Source organism: Nuphar pumila, chromosome 1 (assembly GCF_984573655.1).
Source record: "Nuphar pumila chromosome 1, dmNupPumi1.hap1.1, whole genome shotgun sequence".
NCBI classification, from domain to species: domain Eukaryota; kingdom Viridiplantae; phylum Streptophyta; class Magnoliopsida; order Nymphaeales; family Nymphaeaceae; genus Nuphar; species Nuphar pumila.
In genome coordinates this window covers 8,800,009-8,820,438 of record NC_143249.1, presented here as the reverse complement: position 1 = coordinate 8,820,438, position 20,430 = coordinate 8,800,009, and the positions used below count along the sequence as shown (strand labels likewise).

General features: G+C 35.5%; 1 protein-coding gene across 1 annotated transcript in view; it reads right to left on the bottom strand.

The window, feature by feature from the left end:
• LOC149847892 (uncharacterized) overlaps positions 1–18,474 on the bottom strand; it is a 66,456-nt gene extending 47,982 nt beyond the window's left edge. Inside the window, exons 1-10 of the mRNA XM_090009697.1 lie at positions 18,299–18,474; positions 17,814–18,219; positions 16,866–17,043; positions 16,623–16,762; positions 14,005–14,932; positions 6,667–6,767; positions 6,327–6,471; positions 6,193–6,261; positions 6,021–6,066; positions 4,110–4,531 (exon numbers count right to left, since the gene is read on the bottom strand). Coding sequence (XP_089865823.1) covers positions 4,110–4,531; positions 6,021–6,066; positions 6,193–6,261; positions 6,327–6,471; positions 6,667–6,767; positions 14,005–14,932; positions 16,623–16,762; positions 16,866–17,043; positions 17,814–18,219; positions 18,299–18,398 — 2,535 coding nt within the window. The 5' untranslated portion in view covers positions 18,399–18,474. The remainder of the gene's footprint in view (positions 1–4,109; positions 4,532–6,020; positions 6,067–6,192; positions 6,262–6,326; positions 6,472–6,666; positions 6,768–14,004; positions 14,933–16,622; positions 16,763–16,865; positions 17,044–17,813; positions 18,220–18,298) is intronic.
• Positions 18,475–20,430: the final 1,956 nt, after the last annotated feature.

The window sequence follows — 20,430 nt, the reverse complement described above, 5'->3', positions numbered from 1 at the left end:
TTTTTGTAGGATACAAATCGATCTAGAGGCCTATGTATTCTTTTTTATTTTCTAAGAGTGCTTTGTTCTTGATTTTCTATGCTAGAATATTGTGCTACGGCATTGGGATGTCTATCACCAGTTCTTCTATATTAGATAACTAAAGGTCCACCATCAATATCATGAGACACACCACACTGGATGTTGTATTGAGGTTCATCATCAACAACATCATTGATGTTTAACACTTCATCATTATATTTAGAAAATAATTCCAAAAAAGAGTAATCATTATTTTCTTTGATAGGCACATTTAAATCAAAGAAACTTTCTTGATCTATAAAGGTAGCATTCCTTGATATATAGAGTTTATCATGTTTAAAATCATAACATCTAAATCGTTTTTTGTTTTCTTCATAACCAAGAAAAACACAAGGAATGGCTCTTGGAGAAAGTTTGTCATTTTTATTTGTAAGAATAAAACATTTACATCCAAAAGTTCTTAGTATGAAATAGTCAGGGGTAGTTTAAAAAAGTTTCTCATAAGAACAAATATTTTGAAGTTTTGTTGAAGGAAGTTTGTTTATAAGGTAAACTCAAGTAAATGCAGCTTCAACCCAAAAATGTTTTGGAACATGTTTGGAGATAAGCAAGGTTCTAGTGGTTTCTACTATATGTCAGTGTTTCCTTTCGGCCAAACTATTTTGTTAAGCCGTGTTTGCACAAGATCTTTGATGCAAAATGTCATGATTTTTTAAATAATCTTTAAAGTCATTTGACATATATTCTCCTCCTCAATTAGAACGAAATATAAAAATATTGGTTTTAAACAAATTTCTAACAAGGTTATAAAAAGTTTTGAAAGTTTCAAAATCTTCATATTTGTGCCTAAGAAAGTAAATTCAAGTGAAACTAGAATAATCATCCACTAAAATTACATAATAAATAAATCTGCCATTAGAGGCAACAAGAGCAGGAACCCAAACATCCGAGTGTATTAATTCAAGTTGTTTGGAAGCAAAAAAGTTCTCTCTTGATAAGGAATGGCTTTCATTTTTTCAAGAATATAATCAGTACATTGGATTTTTTCATAACAGAATTTTCTCAAATGAGATACATTGGATAACTTAGAAATGCTAGGATGACCTAATCTTTGATGCCACAAAAAAATATCTAACTTTTGTACATTGAAACAAAAAGTATCTTTGGGAATGATCAACCAGTTCATGTAGTGGAGATCTCTTTCTCTATGACCTTTCCCAATCTGCTTGACGGACTGGTGATCCTGTATAGAACATCGGTCAGAAATGAAGGAGATACTACAATCATGGTCAATAATTTGGGAAACTGAAAGAAGATTTAAATTAAGTTTTGAAACAATTCTGACTTTTGGAATAAAAAAAGTTTGAAGAATTTGTAAAATTTTAAATTCCTCTAATTTCAATAGAGGATTTATCTATAGTAAAAACATTAGATCTACTTGAATTAATACTACAATCGGAGAGCATAGTTTTATTAGGGGTTATATGAAATGAAGCACCGGAATCTAGGAGCCAAAAAGGTGAGGAAGAGGAGACCACGACACCGGTTAAGGAAGATGAGAGGAGCGATTATAGAGCTTCTACGAGTTGAGACAAAGACATGTTTTTGTAACCGGAATTGTTGGTATCTTTGTTTTCTTGAGTAGATTCTAAGGTAGCTACTCTTTTCTCATCCTTTTTGAATTTTGGGCAAAATGGTCTAATGTGCCCTGATTATTCACAATTATGACAAACAATTTTTTCTTTTCTACTATCATTGCTCCTTGGCCTCCAATTATTTTTGTTGAAATGAGGAGACTTATAGGAATATGTATTGGCATCAAGTTTCGATACCACCAATACATTGTCCTTGGACTCCTTAGATTCGGTCATGGATTTTAGCCTTATTTCTTCCATGCATAATAGCAATGGCTCACATATAATAATTTTTTCCATCAAACATGATGGGAACAATCGTAACTACTTTGTCAGCCATCGTACCAAGAGAAGAAAGAGTAAGAAGAGAATAGAGAGAGAGAGAGAGAGGAAAAGAAGAAGATGGCAAGAATTGTTGAAGAAGTTTGATGACGTACTACATGAAGCAATGAACCAATGCTCCACCGATCTCATGATGATTCGCGTGATCTTCACGTACAAGTTACAATCCAAAAACACTAAGGCTATGATACCATATAATGAAAGCAAGAAGATACAAAGTAGGTGCCTCTTGTGGGCTTACAAGCACTCAAGAACACAACCAACCAAAGACCACTTATGGGTCAATAGATAAACATATGCACACAAGCCACTTAAGGGCTAAAACACAAGTAAAAAATAGTCTTATTGAGAGTTGGGAGTGCTTGAAACAAGCATCAAATACAAGAGGAGGGAGGGGAAACTCCCTTATTTATACAAATGGGCAAGGCATAGAGCCATTGGGACTCTCCCCAACAGCTAGAAATAGTCGTCGGGGAGGTCCCAACGACTCCATTGGCTAAAACCCATAATGCCCTTAGCTTTTAGCTAAAGGGCATTAAATAAAATAAAGTAGAAAAAGAACAAACAAAAAACTGATGTGCCCCTAATGGGCACAGACTATTACAATGAAGGAAATGAAAAAAATACCCCTAATGGATATTACCTATTACATCAAAAGAAATATATGTACATATTAATATATATATATATGTACATACACATGACCATAAGTATATATATATACAGTGACATATATATATATATATATATATATATATATAATTTAGCTCTCTACAACTGCCATTCTTGGATATAAATTATGTCAGTCTTCAACTATATGCAAAATGAGGACAGCACAGAATCAAGCAACATCATAGTTCCAATTTTCTGACAATCTAAGCAATTCTCCATTTTCTTTTTTGAACTCCACAAAGATAGCATTCACTTAAAATCTCAGAACTTCTGAATTGCTAATAGGAAAGAATAAGAGAGACTATATATTAAAATCATGCTAAAAGGGCAACATAATTTGAAACCAAATGCAACACCAGAATTTCTTATATATCAATGAAATCTCCATTCTCCACCAATTTCTCCAAAATGCTTCTTGGAGAAAATGCCCTTTGATGTGATATGGCACTGACATGGACATGCCATGACACTTCGCAGGGAAGTGTCACTTACAACCAACATTGTGCCCTAACTTCATCTATGATATTCATAGTCACAGATATCGGCGTATTTTCAAATATCGGGATATCTGACTGTAAATTCAGCAAATATCACAATATTATCGATATTCTCATGATATTATCACAATATTATCAATTAATTTTACTGTTCTTATTTATTTTTACATTTTAAATATATTTTTCTTCTTTCTTTTACATTTTTTACTTATTCTTTTTATTATTTATGTATTTTTTGTCTAAACATGATATTTTCTTGCTTATTGTTGTTATTTTTTAAGCCCTGAGATTTATCACCAAACCTTATAATATCATGAGAAATAGCCACACCAGGATATAGCCGATACCGATATTTGTGAATATTTTTTATATTGATCCTTTATTTTGTAGGCACTATTTTTATTAATGATATAATTACCATGTCTTACGACAAATATCAGTGTCATATCCTGTGTCCATGACCATGTCCATGTGACATAATTGCAAAATCAGAGGGTTTTCCCGCCATGCAAAGAATCCAACTTGACAACAATCCACAGTCCCTCTATGTTCAACATAATTAATATAAGAAACAGTTTAAATATAAAGGAAACTAATTGGAACCTGCAAAATTTTATATCTACAAAATCAAGATTGTCAAAGCATGGCAACTAATTCTAAACAAATTCAATTAGGTAAAAAATTGCTCATGATATATATTCTTTAAAGTTCATAAAACATTTTCCGCACAATGTTCCTTTCAATAAGGTGCTAAAGGAGCATCAATTTGCATATATAGTTGACCAAGGACAACAGCTAAAACCAATAAAAAAAATAGTTACAGAGCATAAATCTTGAAAAATAGTAGTTTAAATATTCTGATTTACACCTAGAATAGAACATGTTAAGCAAACAGTCTATATTCTTCCATCAATTAGTGATGCAGTTTAAGCATTATCTGTACCTCAGGTAGGAACCCGGCCGGACCCTCAAACAGATCAGATGGTAACGAAGAATCTGTTACAGAATATGTCTCAGACTTTTCTGACTGCTGACTTCTCCCAGAATTCATGCACCTTGAATCATCATAGCATTTTATTACACGTGGTGGAAACTGCCTAGAGTTCAATTCATTGTCTGAGTGCCATCCATTAACCTGTGAACTGGAATCCACTTCTTCATGGGTTGCTCCTTTGGTTTGGTCTTCATCTTCTGATGCACTGTGAGAATGCTCCCTGTGACTATAGCTTAAACTTTGCCTTTGTTCCTCTTCATTCAGAGAAAATGATGAAGTCCCATTCATTAATGACGAAGAGCTGTCTGGTGAACCAACAAAAACCCCTTTGAACTGGCGAACGATATCATCCATTGCATCATCCACATTAACTGTTCATTCCAAAGAACTGAGAATCACGATTTGAGTGGTGCAATCAATCTAATATTACTGCACATAACTAAATAGGCAGGCATAACAATGATAATCTTGTAACATTCTTAAAATGTTGAACCAGGGTCAGCTGGGATAACCAATGCTAGTCATAGTTGAATTGTAAGAGCAGCTATCCACATCCTCAATTTCATAAAAATTTCAGACAACAAATGGATCCTTCCATGTTGAAAGGACAGAAGGAAGTCTGTTGATATTGCTTTGGTTGACACGATCATATAAGGCATGTTATACTGTTGAATAACAAGCCTTCTTACAGATAATCTGAATGCTTCGGAGCTCCAGATGATTGAATAAATCAAGCTATTACCATGACGGCAATTTTAGAAAGATATGAAAGCACAAGCCTACGGGTCACTTCTGCAACTGGATAACCAGCACTGGAAATCATATTTGCACCAGACGGTTTGGTGTTTTGATGATCCCTACACTATTGATTGTTCCTTCTGTATTTATTATCACATTCATTGCCGCTTCTCCAGCAAAAATTGATGGTATTCATGAACCTGTTTATGGTATCATAGGAGAATAGTAGGTGCACCTGCACTCTAATATCTGCTTTCAAGAGGCCTTATGTTGCATATCAAGTATTCAATTCGAGCATGAACCTAAAGTATCTCACATGCATGTAGTAGAACATATCACAATATACTTGAATGGAACACTCAATGACAGGCTGAATCACACAAAAATACCTCCTAGATACTCTGGCATACTCCAATGAGTACACACACTATTTTAGAAAACATCATTCAGCTTCAGCATACTGTACATTTCTCATGAACAAGCACATCTACTGTAGCAGTAAAGCAGATATACTAACATTATCCAGTACCATGGTAGAATGTAGATCAATGGTAGCAACCGCTGCAAAAGTTTCATAATTAGACATTTCCAATCTTTGAAATCTTTTTTGCATTGCAATAAACAAAATGTGATAAATTTTGTTGAATTACATATTACATGACTAAACAAAACAAAAGACTAGAGATTCACCAAATATAAACTTGAATTGTTAATGGATAGAAGCAGAATATGCAGGCATTCAAGGTCAGATAGCAAAGATTTTCATAACAGGGTTGACAAGAATTCAGAAAAGTTTTCTCAAACCAAAGATTCCATCATCAAAAACATGATGAGCTTTCAGGCAACTAAGATGAAACCAAGGGGGGAATTTATAATTTCATTCATTATTATTTTCTTATGATAATTTACGGCTTCATCTAGTTATAACAACAGACAAATCAAGAAGCTAAAATACCTTATATTGTATCTTGGCATGTGAAGGCCCATTCATAAAGCATATATAACACGAAACTTGGATTTGGTCTCAGCAATACAAAGTGCTAATGCAAAATGCAAAATATGGAGCAAAAAGCACAAGTGTTTATGCATCCAAAAGCTAAATACTAGAGAGAAATAACAAACCTGCCAATGTTTTCATAACCGAAGTAGGTTTTCCAAATGAGTAGTTCTGTAAAATTAGAGGGAAAAAATGAACATCCAATTGACAAAAACAAGAACAGATCACGTCAACTTCATTGGAAACACTGAATCCATCAAACAAAAAACTTGTCTAAGAACAAAACAAAATAAGAACCTTTGACGAAGCACTTAAAAAATCCCACACTTCATGCTGCTCTGCAACATTGGCAATTGATAAAAGATCCTGTGAATAAGCAATTGGTGAAAATACAGCCAAATGAATTTATGATGGCATCATTTAGAGCATACCTGCAGATACTTATCCAGCAAAATACAACGCTGATGAACAAAATAATCATCAATACTTGATGAAAGAAACCTCTTTGGCGGCAAGTGTAACGAATAATTTGGTATATCCTTTAGATGTCGGTGTAATCTTTCAAAGTTTCTGTACCTGCAGGTTTGAAAAGTGTTAAAGCATCATGAATAACTCATAACAAAGATTGACATAACATAACAGATAGAACTCTTACTTAACACAACATGAAAAAAAGAACTTTTGCCAAGAAATGTTGGTAAACTTAAGCAAAAGCCTAGCAGGCCAAGCATAGTGTTATTTCATTCAACTCAAACAGAAATCAACGACTACCTTCTTTTAACAAACCAAGTTTCATTTTCAGCATTTATCACAGTAATTGAGTAGACCGCAAAAGATTTAGACTCAATTTTTTCAAAATAAGCTCCAACAACCTGCCAAAATCGGAAGAAAATGAAAATAAGTAACAGAGAAAAGGTGAAGGCAAAAGAAACTATTTTTTTTTCATGAAAATGCCAAAATCTGACTATTTGTTTTAAATAAAAGAAAAATATAGTCATAAACATCTCCCTTTTAGATAGTTGTGTCCACTAAATTCCTAACCAGAACATACTAAATCCCTAACCAGAACATTTGGCCAAAGATAGAAAGCATGACAACTTTACACTAAAATGACCATTGATTTGAGATGACAATGATAGAAATGAAAGAAGCGAGAGATAGAATGTTTATAACCTTTCAAATATATTTAGATCAACTTGTCAATATAAATATTTTCTTCAGAAAAAGAAAAACTAATGATCCTGTCTCCTCCTCAACCTCCAGCTTCCTTGCTACTATTCATTCTCTCCAAAAGCAACTGTCCAGCTTCTTTGCTGCTATTTGTTCTCTTCACAAGCATCAGTCATCCATTCAGGAGTGATATATACATCACCAGCCTTTCCTGTAGAAAGGGACCTAGAATCAGGTTCTCCTTTCAAAAGAGGACTGTTGGCAATCGTTAGGTACATAAAGCAAAAACCTTTATTTTCATCAGAAGCTATTTTGAGGTACTCCCAGGAAGTAAAACGCAAAAAATCCAGTAGGGGCATAAAGACAGTCTACCTATTGACTCCTTTTGTTTTCAGTCTTTGGTCAAAGGTGAGCACTCTTTGTGGTTGATCAGATCTTCTCTCTTTTTTCCTTTTTTTTCTTTTCTTTTTTTTAGTTAAAAATATCATTAAGATGAAGAAAAGGGAACAAAGTCTACATCAGCTGAGCAGCTGTCCAAAATGGAATAATCAAGGTTTAACACTATGAGAAATATTACTCTACATTACCAGTCCTCGAATATCTCATCAATTCTAACTCTAATCCTCGCAACTTTTTCTTTGCAAAATGAGGATGTTAATGCAGCTCCTCCTATGGCCAACTAAAAGATTCAAGAAATGTTGTCAAGAAGTCTAAAATTCCATTCCAACCATGTTATCCACCATGCTGCGAACAGCCTGTAAGGAAATAGAACTTCAAAAGCAACTCCGAAGACAAGCTCACAAAGGATCTCTTAATGAACACAAGAGTTCATTCAATATACTCACAAGAACCACAAAAAATACTCAAAAGAGTATATACACCAAGGAAAAGAGGATAAATATATCACTCATGTGGGGAAAACCCACTCCAAAAAGAATACATAATGAATGGGGTATGGCCCCATATTTATACACGAAAGAAGGGGCTAGAAAGAGCTGTTGGACCCTCCAACAGCTCTATTAGAGCCGTTGGAGAGTCCAACAGCTCATGCTTTTGCTTTTTGACTTAGTCAAAAAGCAAAAGTCTAAAGGATGTCCAAAGTTATTTGCTTTTTGACTTGGTCAAAAAGCATAAGCTTGCACTAGACCAAAAACCAAAAAAATAAAACTAACTAGTTGTCCTAATGTAACTAAACTAGAAAACAAATGAAAGATTACATATGATAGGATATTTACATATGAGATTGTCTATGAGATTACAACTTTTAACACAGACACCATCTCCAAATTTGCAATCCCACTCATGGTGCATGGCCGGGCATGCCCAATGAAGAAGCTTCTGAAAATCTTGAAAACTCTCACAGCAAATTCCAGGTAGATACATGTGCCTCACATCACATTACACACTCAATGGCCATAAAAAACCCTCTCCCTTCAGATCAAGGTGAGCCTGTCTATCAAAAGTACTCCTCCAAAGGTGCTTATAATGATCTTGATTTATTATATTTCAAGCCAAATGAATATATTTTATCATCAATAATTGTCAGGTTAATCCCATCATATGGTAATTATTTAAATGCATCTCAAGAAATAATCAACAAAACTTTAGAGTCAACTAAAATATGCAAAGGCACTGGCTCGGTTATAATATGTCACATGGATACAGCCATTAATAACATCCACACATAAACAGAAACATGTGGGCTCACGATGTGCACATGCACTAGAAAAAATACTAATCAATACCCCTTATTATGTTTTTGTTTGATAGTATATTTTATCTGGATTTTGAATGTGTCTTTTATCAAAGAATGGTACTTGTAATCTAAATTTTTGTGTTAATATACATTTTCTTTTATGCATTTTTGCAGTCGAATAATGAGAAAAGATGTAGGATGGGATCATGGAGTTAAAGTTTTAAATCCCACTAAAGATCCCAAACTCGTAGGACATGTAATTTGCAATTACTGTCATAAAGAGACTACAGGAGGCATCTATAAGTTAAAACACCACTTAGCTGGCACAAAACATGATGTAAGCATGTGCGAAGCGGTTCCACCTGATGTGAAAAGATTTTTTCAGAATCATCTAAGGGATCAGAAGCAAAAGAAACAAGAGAAAGAACAAAATAAGTTGAAAATCGAGAGGAGTGTTTATTTTGGATCATCAACAGGAAATAATGTGAACAAAGAAATCAGTGGATCATGTAGTAATGCAAAAACAAACATAGGGGTCCCATGGACCTCTTTGTAAACAAAGAAGCACGAAAAAAACAAATAAACACTGCTTTCAAAAGGCATGAAAGAAAAAACATATGTCGTGCCATTGGTAGATTTTTTTATTCAAATGCCCTATCATTTAATCTTTATAACAGTCCATATTTTGGTGCAATGGTAGAAGCTATTGCAAATTATGGGCGAGGGTTCAAACCGCCTTTTTATCATGAGATCAAAACGTGGATTTTGAAAGACGAGGTAGATTGTACTAATGAAATTTTAAAAGAATTCAAAAAGGAATGGACAAAGGTTGGTTGCAGCATTATGACAGATGGTTGGACAAATGAAAAATGAAGAAACTTAATTAATTTTATTGTGAACATCTCATTTAGGATAGTATTTTTTAAGTCCGTTGACATCAGCGACATGAAAAAAACTGGTGCAAATTTGTGTAAGTTATTTAAAGAAGTTAAAGAAGTTGGTGAAAGTAATGTAGTGTAATTCATTACAGATAATGCACCAAATTATGTGACAACTGAGAATATGTTAACAGCATAAAAAGCATGTTTTTAAACACCATGTGTGGTTGATTGCTTGAATCTTATGTTAAAAGATATTGGAAAGATATCAATTTTTAAAGATACAGTGAAAAAGGCAAAAAAGATAACAAGATATATCTATAGTCATGCATGGGTATTAAATTTGATGAGAAAGTTCACAAAGAAGAAAGAACTTCTGTGTCTAGCCGTCACTCGTTTTGTCATAACATATCTCACGCTTCATAGTATTGGATGTTATAAGAAAGAGTTTAAGTTGATGTTCTTGTCTTCAAATTTTAGATCATCTAATTACTATAAGAAATCTAATATTAAGAACATTTCTTATATTGTTCTTAATGATCATAAGTTTTGGGATGTCATATCATATGCAATTAAAGCTACACTGCCTCTCGTAAAAGTAATGCGAATAGTGGATGCAGATGAGCCTGTTATGGGATTTTTATACGAGGCAATGAATAGAGTAAAGGCGGAAATTGCTTCAAACCTTGACAATGCTGAAAAAAAATATAAACCTATTTGGGATATCATTGATAGGCGATGGGAATTGCGACTTCATAAGCCTTTGTATGCAGTTGCATATTATTTAAATCCTCATTTTCATTATGAGGACAACTTCAACCCGGATGGAGAAGTTATGAGTGTTGAAAAATTAGTTTCTGATGCAAATGTTCGGTTGAAAATTACAACACAAATTGATGCATTGAAAAAGGCAAAGGGGTTGTTTGGTAGAGAAACAGTTGTTACAACAAGAAAATTAAAAAGTTCTGGTAAGTTTGTAATTATGTTATTTGTTCATATTTTTTGAGTTTTTGTTAAATATGACATTCTTAATGTTTTTATCAAATTTTTATTGTTTTAATTGAATGCAGTTGATTGGTGGAGTTCATTTGGGCATGAAAATCCTGAGTTGATGGATTTTGCAATACGAATTCTAAGTTTGACGTGCAGTGCATCGGGTTGTGAGAGGAATTGGAGTACTTTCTCATTGGTTTGTGACTTTGTATTTTATTTTTGAAATACATTTTTATAAGTGTAATTGTCTTATAATTGATTATCAATTATTTAAAATTATAGGTGCATACAAAACAGAGGAATAGACTTGAACAAGAGAAGATGAATGCATTGGTTTTTGTAATGTACAATATGAAATTAAGAGAGAGAAATATGAGGAGGAGGGCTACCAAAGACCCTATATGTCTAGATCATATAGACTCAGATGATGAGTGGATTGTGGAGAAGGAAGATCCAGTGTTGCCTAGTGATCCCAATTGGTTGGAGGATTCATGGTTGGATCTGAACTTCGACATAAATGCCATTGAGCATGTGCCTATTGAAAAAGTCACTTCACCTCATGATTCACAAAGTGGTTCTAGGCAAGACAGGTCTTCAAGAGATCGAGGTAAAGCTATATTCTTTTTACCTTGTTATGAATATAAATGTATTTTTTTAATTAGATAAAATAAGTATTTAATATATTTTTTTTATTTAAGAAAAAAGAAAAGCAAAAGAAGTGATCGAGGATGTGGAGGAAGAAAGTGCAGACGATGAAGAGTCAGAGAATGAAGATGAAGGATAACCATATTTATATGGATTCTTCAGATGATGACATTGAAGACTTAAATATTGATGATGATGAGACACAAGAAGAGCCTAGGCCCTAATTCATATCATAGAGCTATGGCCATTTATATGTTTTTTGAAATCAGTGTCATTTGTAATTGTGAATGTTAACACTCTCATTTTGAAAAGTTTTGAACAAATATTAACATTTGGTTGTTAATGCTAACATGCATTTTCTAATTATGACATGATGTTATTAATGCTAATATGCATTTCGTTGTTAATGCTAATTTTTTATTGAATGAATGCTCATATTTTATTTCTTAGATACTTACATAGATCAAGTTGTTGCATTAATGTTATTTTTACATGTTAATCTCATATTTTTTCAATATTTATTTGAGATTTTTTATTTCTTATTGGTTGTTGCTTCATCAATAAAGCATTTTTTATTTATTTATAATTTTAGATATTTTTATAGTTTTTTTAAGTTTTAAAAAAAAATTGATGCTTACGCCTCGCCTCAGATTTTGGTGGAGCACCTCGCTACTCCTTAATGCTTTTCACAACATTGTTCATAACATGTTCAGTATAATCAACAAAATATGCTTTCAACCTTTCACAGAAGCATAACAACACAAACATATATAAATAACATATTACATAATTCATAATACTAAACATGCTTTCAGGATTTTATAGAAAAATTCATCAGAAACAAACACATATATATAACATAATAAATTAAAATTAATTGTGCATGCTTTTAATGTTTCATAGAAAAAATCCCAAAAGCAAAGTAGCACAAATATATATATATATATATAACTAAGCATGTTTTCATGATTTCACAGAACAAATCACACAAACACACACGTATATATAATTATATATATACAAAAACTAACAATATATATAAGAATAATAAATGGCTAAACTGCCCTCATGTCTAGGCGGAAGCAACTTAGTCGTCGACTAGGCGCCTTAGTCGATGCCTAGTCAGCAAAATTGGTACCTTTTAAGGTACCCACCTAGGAATTGCAAAGCCTAAGTGTTTTACTTATGCCTGATTGACTAAGCGGACTAGTCGGCGCTTAGTCAGAGCTTTTGACCACATAGTTATGCTCAGGAGTGTTGTGATGTGTATTATTAGATATTTGAAAAAACCTGCTTCTAAAGGATTATTTTTATCTTTGTCTTCTCATAGTATTTAATTTTTTATTCTGATTCTGACTGGAGGGAGACCCAAATAACAAACACTCAACTACTGGTTTCTGTGTTTTTTAGGAGATTTTTTGGTTTCATGGAAATGTAAGAAGCAAAAGAAAATATCTCTCTCCTCCACAAAAACTGATTATCGAGCTATGAAAACTACTACAACTGAAATTGTATAGTTGAGGCATCTTCTAAAAAATAAGGGAGTATTCGTGAGAGAGTCATCAAGACTATGATGTGATAACAAGAATGCCATCTGCATTGCTAGAAATTACACCTTTCATGAGCGTACTAAACATATTGAGATTGACTGTTATTATGTTCGAGAAGAGTTTTTGAAGAAGACCATTTTACTGCCATATGTCACTTCATAATAGCAGCTTGCAGACTTCTTTACAAAAGCCTTGCCCTCCCCGAGGTTTCACTTTTTGTTAGACAAACTTTCGATGATTCCACTGTAAGTTTGAGGAGTGTTAATATACACACATATAATGTGAACATAAATATGTTTATATATATGTTTACATATGTATGCCTATACATATATAGTTCGGGAGAATTTTAGTCTTTTCACATGTATATTCAAAATAAGTATATTTTTATTTTATTCTTTTTGTTTTTTATTATTTATTTTATTGTATTATTCTCAGCCTTGAAGGGTTTTTTGGGAATTTGGTAGAGAGTCGTTGACCCTACTCAATGGCTAGAATTTTAGCCATTGGGTAGGTCCCAATGGCTCGCTATGAGCCTTCTCTTGTATATATCAAGGGGTTTCTCCCTCTCCATGTATGTGTTCTTCAAGGGATTATTCCCCATTAATATTGATCATTTTTATGTGTTCTCAGCCCGATAGTGGCTCATTCTTGTGTTTTCATGTGTTGACCCATAAGAGGTCATATTCCCAAGTATTCTCTTGCCCATTAGTGATACATCAAGGCATATACTTCAGCTCTTGACATTAATGTGCATAGAGGCTCCCAAAAAGTGATTAAACCCAGGGTTATCTAGCTTGCTTTCTGAGGTAAACCATTTCAAGAGATTTGTGACAATTTGGAAGCAAGCTAACAAGCAATATCTGAGAGCTTCCTGGATTAGGGAAAAAACAAAAACAGCAAGTGCATATGTTAATTAAGTCAATAAAATTTGCAGGATATTCTAAAGTATAGAAAATAAATATTTTGAATTTTTTAAATAAAAAAGGACATACTCCAGAAACATAAATAAAAAAGGACATAATCCAGAAACATATTGCAAAAAGAACCAGGGAATAGACATCATTGTGCACCACATAAAAGTAGACATAATTGTCTGACAAAAGCATTGCAAATAGGAAGTGGCTTAAACTGTTAAGATAAACAATAAAACACAAATTGAAAAATAAAACCTCACCCGACATTTGATCTTGGGAATGTGTGATGATCGTTTACTATGCATCACCAATTCAGAGACATTACTTGAGTTTGGTTCTTCTTGGAGCTTGTTCAAATCTGTATGCTTGAACTCTTTATGTTCACCAAGTTCAGAGGCAGATGTTTCATAGATGCCCATATCATTCTTAGTAATAGATGAACTGCTTCTTGCTCGCTTAAGTTGAGATTTATGGTTTTTAAAATCCTGGGAAACTTTTTCCCCTTGTTCAGTAGATGGATTGCTCACTCTGTAAGAGAGATCACTATTAAATTCCTGATGGGAAGTCATGGTAATATCTGCAGGTCCTCTGCCACTGTGAGCATCAGAATTTGATCCATGTATTTCACATGATGGATGCTTATCAATTCGTGTTGACTTTTCAGACATGTTGTCTACTGTTTCCTTCCCTAGACTCTCTTCGTGTCCATGGTCACTAGATTCAATGGTACTAGCAGCCTTACCTAGTGATTTCACTTCATCGGGTCCTGATCTATCATGGGTCTGAAATTTATTTTTGTAATTCCTTCCCTTTGTCCAGAGGTTTTCAAGATTTTCAGGAGCAAGAACTTGAGTTCTTCTCTCTCTCGCAGCTTCCAATACTCTAGCCCAATTAGCAGCCCGTGGTGCCAGATAATTCACAGATTCTGCTTGAGAGGTCAGTAAGTTCACATGACTAACCGTAATAGAGGATGCTGCTCCCTGGGCACCACTTCTACCTAATACAGAGCCACTCTGTTGCTTAGCATAAACAACTACTTCTCCAGAATCCTGTTCATATCTTGAATGAAGCAAGCTCGCAGCTGCATGATCATTCTGATGGCTGGCAACACTGGGTGATCTCCCAGAATCTAAGTCACTTCCATCTTTTATTGTGAGAAAAATAAGCTCGATTACTTCGTTGATGTACCTGATAAAATGAGAACTCAATAATTAAATAGAAAACTGTGTTACACTACAAAACTAGGCAGCTAGAAAAAGAAAAGAGTAAAATAAAACAAAACAAAATGAGAGACAAAGAGAGAGAGAGAGAGAGAACTAAGAAGCTGTCAGCAAGTGTATTCATAATATTTACACAACTTCCATTTGCATTCATAGAACTGAACCACCTAAAGTCCACACATGCAAAAGCAAAAATATAATTAGCCCAGTGACATTCTAATTACTTAACATATGATAGGAAAAGATAATAACAATAAAAATATAACAAAATAGCTTATGCAATAGAGTACAGGAATACACCCCAACACCAACCCACATGAACTCTGAGATGGATCAAGAAGTACTATTAAAGAAATAACAATTACAGAGATGGGAGAAAGAAAACAGCACATCTAAATAAACACAAAAAAAAATAATAATGTACCTAAATCATCTCAACAGAACCCCCAAGACAGATGCTTGTGATTGTCTTATTACTAAGTCACACTTCAATCAACATCAACATTAACTATTTCCCATCAGTTGAATCCTCAAAGAACTTGTAACACAACCAGTTGTATATAGAAAAGTCCCTTTTAGCAACGATAATGTACAGATAACTGATCTCCCATTTCCCATTGGTTGACTCCTCAAATAACTTGTAACACAATAATTATATATAAAAATCTCTCTTATAGCTACAGTGATATCAGGTAACGGCTAAGGTCCCCTTGGACAATGAATTTAAAAATAAAATAAATACATACATCTAAATCAGAGAAACTGTTTTAGGAAAAGAGGGACTTGAAATAAATAAAAAGACAGAAAAGGCTCATTTAAACAAAAAGAACAGGAGTAGCCATAGGGAATCAAATTTTTACAGTGAAGTACACAACATAAAAAAGGGGCATTAAAGACTAGAAACAAAGAAAGAGAAACAAGAAGGAAAATGAATAGGTGAAAGAACTATAAATAGTGTAGTTTAGTTTATCAGTTATTGTTCAGAAAAATGTAGCTTAATTTTAATCCACGGTGCACTTAGGAAGTCACCTTGAGAAACAAGAATAATGGTCATACCCATCTGTTTTTATACAGTAGATAGATGACATGCAGCATACCATCTTTGTGTTCATATAGAGAATAAATGTTACCAAAGTTTAAAGGGATAAAAAATTCTCTTGCTAAAAAGCGGAGATCAAGTATCATGCTTTCAATGAAGATGCATAAAAAAAAAATTAATTTGTTTGAATTCCAAGATTGCAACGTTTGACCACTAATTCAAAATCAGCAAGGATGGACATACAAGGAATATCTTTCACGGATTCATGGTAAGAAAGGAGTTTTAGCTAAAAAAAATGCTCCTAAAAAAGAAAACCTTGATTAATTCCTTTGCTTTCTTGTAAGCCACCATAGTTTTGGATATTTTATTAACAGTCCAGGATGTGTTTTTGTTCTCCACCGGAATCCTACTCAAACAGTTGTATTAACAAAGAAATTAATGGACAGCTAAGTATGAAGTACGAACACATAAACTATAACTGCCAAGCTAATAGCAACAAGTAATCATTCTTCTTGTATAATTCAACAGTAGTATGTGTATGCTGGCCGGTATGGTTAAGAACCGAAGGCCCAAATATGAAAAGGATACATGTCCATCAAGAAACTATGCAGAGTCTTACCGAGGAGTAGCAAGGTTCATGAGAGGCTGCATGACCAAGCAGGTTAAAAGTTCTCTACTCAAGCACCGAACCAATGGGCATTGCACTTCCTGCGGTCTCAATACTAGAGCTAATACTCCCCCCATCAGTTGTTGGAGAACCTGATCAAAACCTCCATTAGTCCAAATAATCATGAAATCACCGTGCACCCAAAAGTTCAGCAAACATGACATCAGCAATTCACTAGAAAACTCACACTCACACCTTGTACTCACACTCGGCCGATATCAATGCTGGATGAAGCTCCTTGGAGGCAAAAAGATGGTGCCTCAACCGTTCATCTCTTTCCTCCAACGAGAGTGTTCCCATGAGTTCCACACCAATCACCGATTGGTTTCTTCTATAAAGATCTAGATGGTTCCCTATTAATTTCACCATATCCCTAAAACATCAAAAACATGTTTATGCCAACTCTAGAACAATTCAACCATAACAGAGGCAGTAAAGGGTAAATAACTGTGATCCCCTGCTTCAACATTTGATATGGGCCTATTGGCCCGTGCAAACTGGGGAAGACACCCAGGGGGGGCACTTGCTTGCCAGGACATCGTGCAATGCGGGATACCCTGCCGACCCCCCACGCATCGTGCAATGCGGGACACCCTGTAAGCAGGGACGAGTGTGTCCATGCATCCAAACGTCCCAAGAAGAAACATTATTCATCAAAATACAACTCAAAGATCAATGGTCTAACGAAATTTCACATCAATAGAGCAGTGAAAACCTTTATTTTACACCAATGCAGAACATGCACAGCATTGAGTCGATGAGTTAGTACAGTGAATTCTTTTAACAGAATATCACCCCCATCAAGCAAATGAGGCAGACACCGGGAAATTTATGCCTTCCACCAAAATACTACCCAAAAAACGATTGCCTACCGAAGCATTGCATCATAAAAGAATTCATTCTATGTCAATGCCAGCAGGAAAACCATTCACCATCGTACCAACGAAGTACAGAAGATCACATTGTTAACAAAACCGATCGAGGCAAGTAAATAGGAAAACACCCACTAAGAAACCACCCACAATCGACGCTCTAGCGACGTTTCCCACCGCAATGGTAGTGCGAAACTTCGCTAGGCATCACTGCCCAACACGCAAATGCATCACAACGCTAAAAGAATCAAGCAAGAACAAGAAAATGCACCTCGTTAACAAATCGACGAGATTAATTTTCTTAACCCTCTGCGCGATCTCCCCGAACACGTCTTTCACGACGGCCTTGATCAATTCGGGCGCCTCCATATCGGGCGTGATCGACGAATACCACAGGTCGACCACGAAATCCTTCAAGACCTTGCCGATGAACTCGTCGAGCGCGGCCTCGACCACCGGCGAATCGACCTTCCGCGCGCAATAGATCGACGCCGACGGCGACGTAGACAGAATCGGATCGTCGACGGCGAGCTGCTGCTTCTGCAGGTGAGCGAGGTAGCCCCTCGGCGGCGGCGGCCGGACCTTCCGCCTGAATTCGACCTCCGTCAGCAGCGTCCGCGCGGCCGCGAGGGCCAAGACCGCGATCGGGACATTCATCCACATCGATTGGCTCGTCACTGTGCAAGAAATCACCAAATCAGAGGCATTAAAGGACGGGAAAAAAAAAACTCATTCAGACAGAGAGAGAGGGCTCACGGGAAAAGAGGTAGGAGAGGAAGAGGACGCAGACAGCCCACCAGACAGCGCGAAGCTTCGCCTCTTCGATCAGATCGTGTAGGGACTCCATGGCTTTCATTGTTGGGGAATCGGGATTCCGAGGAAAACGAATTCTCGGAAATCCTTTTCACGGGAAACGAACGGGGTTCTGCATGCTCCTCGTTTAGCGTGCAGGCGTGGAAGAAGACGACGACGATCTCTCTCTGTCTCTCTCTCTCTGCATTTAAACGGAGGGAAAAGAAATAGAAAGGCTTCTCAGAGTGGCGCGTTTTCTTACACGTCATGGCTGGTCTGCAATTTGGGGAATACCAAATACGAATTTCATTCGGACCCAGACCCGAACCATAGACCGTTAAAACAGTCCCCGGGATGGGGATGGTGTATCAACAGGCCTGGTTTACCTGGACTCGACCGGAACCAAACCCTATAGGATCCGGGTGTGGTGATAAATAAGAAGACCCGATTAAGACTATTAATACATGGACCCTGGTGTACTTTGTGAAATTTTATACCCGACTCGATTGAGACCTGCAATTTTTCAATGTAAAATGATAAAAAATATAGAGTTCCAAGCCAAGACCTAGTTTTAAGTTGCTCAATATTGGTTTGTTAAGAAACAGAGTTCCAAGTCAAGCTCGAGCTCATCTCGGGTGGAGTTACACTTGCCATATTCTATTTTCTAGTAATCACATTGTTTTTTAGATTTTTTTTTATTAAAGTTGTAGCCACGATCTCCATTGTCCCTTTACTAGACAATATATAAATAAAAAGGTTTTGATTTATATAAGTGTTTTAAAAAAGAAAAAATATTTTCTACTAATGAAGGTAAGGAACTAATGAGATAGAAATCATATGTGCAAGTTATATCGACTCACATAGATGTGTTCAGCATGGTTTGTTCGCTAAGGATCACCCCTTGAATTGTGTTTTTTTTTATGTAAAAATGTGATCTTTTGAGTTATGAAATTTTGGCACATTGAGGGTTGTCTATTTTTTGACTTCTTTAAAAAAACTAATTACTTGTTTAAAATTTGATCTAAAAAAATTTATTTTTTTTGAAGAAAAAAGTCACTTTATTATTTATTTCTTTACCTTCATTAGTAACCAATATTTACCCTTAAAAAAACCAAGAAGTCAACCATGATGCAATAACGAAGGTGTGAAACTATTGAACTGAAAATGATACATGCAAGTTATATTGAATCAATCTAACCACATAAATATGTTTAGCATAATTTGGTAGCTAAAAATTAAATTTTGAACCATATTTTTTGGTACACTGTAGACCATTGATTTTTAAAGTCTTTAATAAATCTATTTACATGTTGTAATCACGTGACTCAAAACCCATTACATCATTAGAGCTGAACTTCAAATTAATGTTAGAACTTGCATTGAAACCAAACAAGTTTTTAACCACTAGCTTAATTTGATAATAACCACCCCTAAATATAAGAAGGGATCAGTCATGTGAGGGGGGGGGGGGAACAGGGGTATTTTTTTTTGTGAGAGGACTGGACTTTTAAAAAAAAAGAAAAAAAATTTAACTGTTTCGGGAGGCAGGACTGGGCTACAGCCCAGTCATGATGGTGTTGATTTAGGTCAATTTACCTCAGATAAGCAAAATTACATCTAGCAGTATGAAATAGGATTGAAACATTTTTTTTATATTAACATGGAGAAACAGCTCCCAAAGATTAGAGACCTAGCAGCGCTGACTCTACCTATCGTACTTACTATCACCCTAGCAGTGTAAAACTCCATGGGCTTACCCTTGCCCCCAAGTAGGGATGGCAGTGGGGCGGGGCGGGGGACAAGGTCTCCACCCCCGCCCCGCCTCAAGATTTTATCCTCCACCCCCCGCCTCCATCCCCGGCGGGGAATGGATTTTATCCTCCATCCCCGTTTCATGTCCTCCATCCCCGGTTCAAACAGGGATGAGGCGGGGCGGGGCAGGGATAGGGATGGTAAACAAACCGAGTTGCTCATAGTTCGGCTTGTCGTGTTCAGCTCATTTAGCTAATGAGCTGATTACGAGCTGCCTCGGCATACCTTACTGAGACAAGTACGAAAAGGGCATGTTCAGCTCGGCTCGGCTCGGCTCGTTTAGG